Source organism: Quercus suber, unplaced genomic scaffold, assembly GCF_002906115.3.
Source record: "Quercus suber isolate HL8 unplaced genomic scaffold, Cork oak 2.0 scaffold_582, whole genome shotgun sequence".
Classification (NCBI taxonomy): domain Eukaryota; kingdom Viridiplantae; phylum Streptophyta; class Magnoliopsida; order Fagales; family Fagaceae; genus Quercus; species Quercus suber.
In genome coordinates this window covers 462,263-466,285 of record NW_027070027.1, presented here as the reverse complement: position 1 = coordinate 466,285, position 4,023 = coordinate 462,263, and the positions used below count along the sequence as shown (strand labels likewise).

Genomic DNA, 4,023 nt, shown 5'->3' with positions numbered 1-4,023 from the left:
AATCAACACCAACCAAATCATACAAAGATGCATACAAAGCACAATCTATGGCAAATAAACACAAGGGGTCAAGGATCACACTAAGGTATTTAAACCACAACAAGTGTACCTGCTCTGAACCAATTGAAAGTTCAAAATGTGTATAAAACACCTTTGAACGTTTAGACCCCCAATTACAAAGTTACCAATTCAAGCTTTATGTCAAACAATTAATGTGCGGAACATGATAACAAGCTCATAACAAAATTGATAAACAATCTAAACCAAATATAAACACATCCACAGCAGTAAATATAAGACAAAGATAAAGGGAAGGAAGATGCAAACACACGGACTACATACGATGTGTTATCGAAGAGGAAACCGAAGTCCTTGGCGTAAAACCTCTCCGCTGCCCTCCAAGCAGTCAATAATCCACTAGAAAATGTAGTTGGGATACATGAATAGCAATAGACCCTCCAAGCCTAATCTACCCAGGTACCTAAGCCCTCTAAGCTTCCTGCTCCAACAAGATTACGCCGAACATTTTTCTTTTCTAGCTTACCAGATTCCGCTACTAGATCATAGCATCAACCAATGTATATTGGTTCCTTCCAAACTGCTTCCCAACAGCACCAAATAAACCTTCTCACAGACGTGGGTGTGGTGAGATAAGGATTTGGCTAAAGGCCTCTCAAGAATGTAACGATGGAGAGGAAGAGAGTAGAGGAATTTGTAGAGTCTCTAAGGTAAAGATTGGGGATGGGGCAATCTTATTTTTCTTTAGGGTTTCTCTCACAAAATTCTCTCTGGAAACTCACTCAATTTAGTGGGTATAAGGCTCTATATATAGTGGTGTATGTTTGGAATACGAAGAGACAGTTTTTGCCAAAAAGGGCTGCTTGGCTGCTTGGCCTCGCGGCTTGTCCAAGTCGCGAGTTCAAGTCGGACGTAACGGCCTGGCCAGCCTGGGACTTTTGTCCTGTAGTGTGACAGCTGGCGCGACCCTTCAACTCCCCTGTGTGCATCTCACGTGCCAACATTTGGTGGCTTGCCAATCACGAGTAAGCCGCGAGTCCTAGCCGCAAAACTCTGTCTTCTTGCACATACTTTCTTCACATCTTCTCACACACTACCCTTACAATAATCCCACTTAAATACAGGGTTACTAAGTGCTTAAATTACAAGCAAATTGGCACGGAATAAAGCCAACAAGATAATTGATAAATTTCAACCTTACATACAAAAAAGATTATCTATACAGAGTTTTAGCTCTCTCCTAAGGTGTGAGAGAAGATTCTATCATCAACTCAATTTTTCTATCAACTCTGTTTCTCTTTAGATAGGTCTACTAGTACCTCTACCTAAAACCTGATCATTCTATCACTTATTGGAAGCAATTTTAGACCCAATGTAATTAGTACCAGAGTTTCTTCTACATCACACATCTCATATCTATACAAACAAACAGTACATTTATTATTCAACTTAACATACAGTCTTTCAGACTTTAACAAGAACATCAACAAAAGCAACTACAAGAACAATATTAGAAACATCATCTATAGAGACCATGTAACCTTTTCTCTCTAGTGACAAGTCAGAATATGGGTTCGAATTGCATAGCGTCAACTAGCTTTGGAGTATCCTTCTAAGTCAGAAGCAACTTAGCCCTTAAATGGCCTTGTGAAATCTGGAAATGTTCGATTATACCTAGATGGGCCATCAGAAGCCAGACATGAGTGAGTAGCTCCCCACCTTGTCTAAGCTGCCTGGCATGATAATTCCATCTACACTGACTTGCAGCATAAGATAGCATCTCCACCCACACTTGGCCTATTCTCTCCCACTTCTGTTCAGTCGATTGATTATTCTGTGTCCCTAGGAATTGCAGAGATTGTGCAAGTATGCATGCATCAAATAGCACTGACTTGCTTCTATCACCTTTGATTTGAGATGGCGGAATTTCCATGTTCACTTTAAATAGCACTTCACAAGCTTTGTTTTCGTCTGATATATATTCCCTTTCTTCTATAAACTCGATAGCCTCAGCACAAGTGTCCTGAAATCTGATTTGCCCGATCCCACTAGGCAGCATGTAAGGGCACATGACTAGAAGGTACACTAAATAATTCGACAACAATTTGCTCTTACATATTAGATTTTTTACAGTTTCGGAGTCATTGTCCAGATCATTAAAATGGCAGAGATCTGTTGCAATGTGCCAACGAAGAATGGTTTCATCAAAGTCTACCTCCATGCTCTGAGCAAGATTAAGGATACATTTCTTTGCCTCATCATCTCCAGTATAAGCAAATAATTGCTTAGAAACCCTGATATCTGATATGCTGCTTGCATTCTTAAGCTGTTCAAAGATCCTTTTTTTCAAACCCTCAGGGGCAGGTTCCAAATTCTTGTACCAATATTTCTCCAACATTTTATTAATGTACTTCTTGGTTTGACTCCCTTTAATCGACTTAAGTTTGATGCAGTGACTCATTACTCATTAGGTTGTATTGCGCCATAGAATTCGACGATCTTGTTCCGAGGTAATAGAAAACATAATCCAAAACATGATTGAAAAAACGAATTGGCTTTAGAGATGAGATCCCCTATGGTTTCTTCTGCTTACTCAGCCAAAGCATTGTCCAATCTGAAGAAAGTAGTATAATTACGGCATAAATTTCTAGAACAATAGCTCCAACCAGCAACAAAAGAGTGATAATCTTATCAGTCTTTGTGTAATCAGTCTTATCGACGATCAAGAAGGCTATAAATGTAGAAATAGTGCATGATAAACTGACAATACGACAAATGCTGCCAAGGCGAGAATGGATCAAACTAGCCTTTGTATGAGGTAAATCGTACATGAACCCGAGCTCAATCTCTATCACCTCAAAAGCTTTTTTGTAACTCATTTCTGTGTGTAGGAAGAAAGATCTGCTATTCTCGCTATCCTGGAAGCTTAGGATGAGATCTGCAAATAAACGCTTGAAAATTCTGAAGAAGTAAGAGGCCTCATGCAATGCATCTGGAAAATTGTTCCTTCTCACAACCGTGGAAGTATCAGTTATTGTCCCTACTGAGATTTTGAATCCCTCAGCTTTCTTGGCACTGTAGCCATCCATGAATTTAGCATAGTTAGGTCCTGGGTCGGGTCGAGGGAGCATGGAGTCTCTAAATTCATCATTGCTTGCAGAACGCAGAACCCATATCCTCTCCCCAAACTTAATTATTCCAGCTATCAACATTGGAATTGCTAGAAAATTAACTGGGGCACTTGACCAGGACCTTATCAACACATACAGTGCCACAGAAAACTGGACTACTAGCTCAAGCAAGCGCCTTGGCCACAATTCATTGTCTTCCAATGCATAGGCAGTAATGGTGTCTGGACCACCAAGATGCACGAGAAGAAAAGGTGCCCAAAAAGCCATTATGACGGGGTTGGCTTCATATGATTGATTTTTCTTAGCAGCTTCTCTATAGGAGAGGACACCAAGTGCAACAGTTGCAATCCAGTCTGCAGACAAATATGCAACCCAAAGGCATATTCTTAACCAATTTTTGGCTTTGTACTTCCTCCGATTGCCCAAAATGATGAGAACAATTTGTAAGAAGAGACTGAACAAAACCAATACACGGACCTCCCATCCGTTCCAAATTGCGATAGCTTTTTCAGAGAAGGTTTTAGTCGACATCTTCTTCTTGAAGATCAAAGTGCTAAGAACTGAAAAAAATAGTTGTTTGGGATGTATAATTTTAAATAAATAAAAAATTGCAAGCTATGTAAATGATTGAAGAAGGTAGAATTTGTAGTGTGAGTTTACCAGCGATCATTAGCATGTTTTCAAGAAAAATCACAAAGTCAACATATGGACCCGGCACATGGATTCGTTCAAAGATTATAAATCCCAGAAAAAACTACCAACCAACAAAAAATAATCAGCACGCGTGTTTGGAATAAAAGCTTGCTTCTTTGAAGCTATATCTGCTTATTGGTAAACCGGCCAACCACTCATGCATGCGGTTCTCATTCTCTCA

General features: G+C 39.7%; 2 protein-coding genes across 2 annotated transcripts; both read right to left on the bottom strand.

The window, feature by feature from the left end:
• Positions 1-1,630: 1,630 nt before the first annotated feature.
• On the bottom strand, positions 1,631-2,479 carry LOC111997238 (uncharacterized). The gene has a single exon (XM_024029302.2). The coding sequence runs from the start codon at positions 2,477-2,479 to the stop codon at positions 1,631-1,633; it is 849 nt and encodes a 282-aa protein (XP_023885070.1).
• A 112-nt stretch (positions 2,480-2,591) lies between these two features.
• Positions 2,592-3,680, bottom strand: LOC111997232 (uncharacterized). The gene has a single exon (XM_024031203.2). It carries the CDS (start codon positions 3,678-3,680, stop codon positions 2,592-2,594), a length of 1,089 nt encoding a protein of 362 aa, XP_023886971.2.
• Positions 3,681-4,023: the final 343 nt, after the last annotated feature.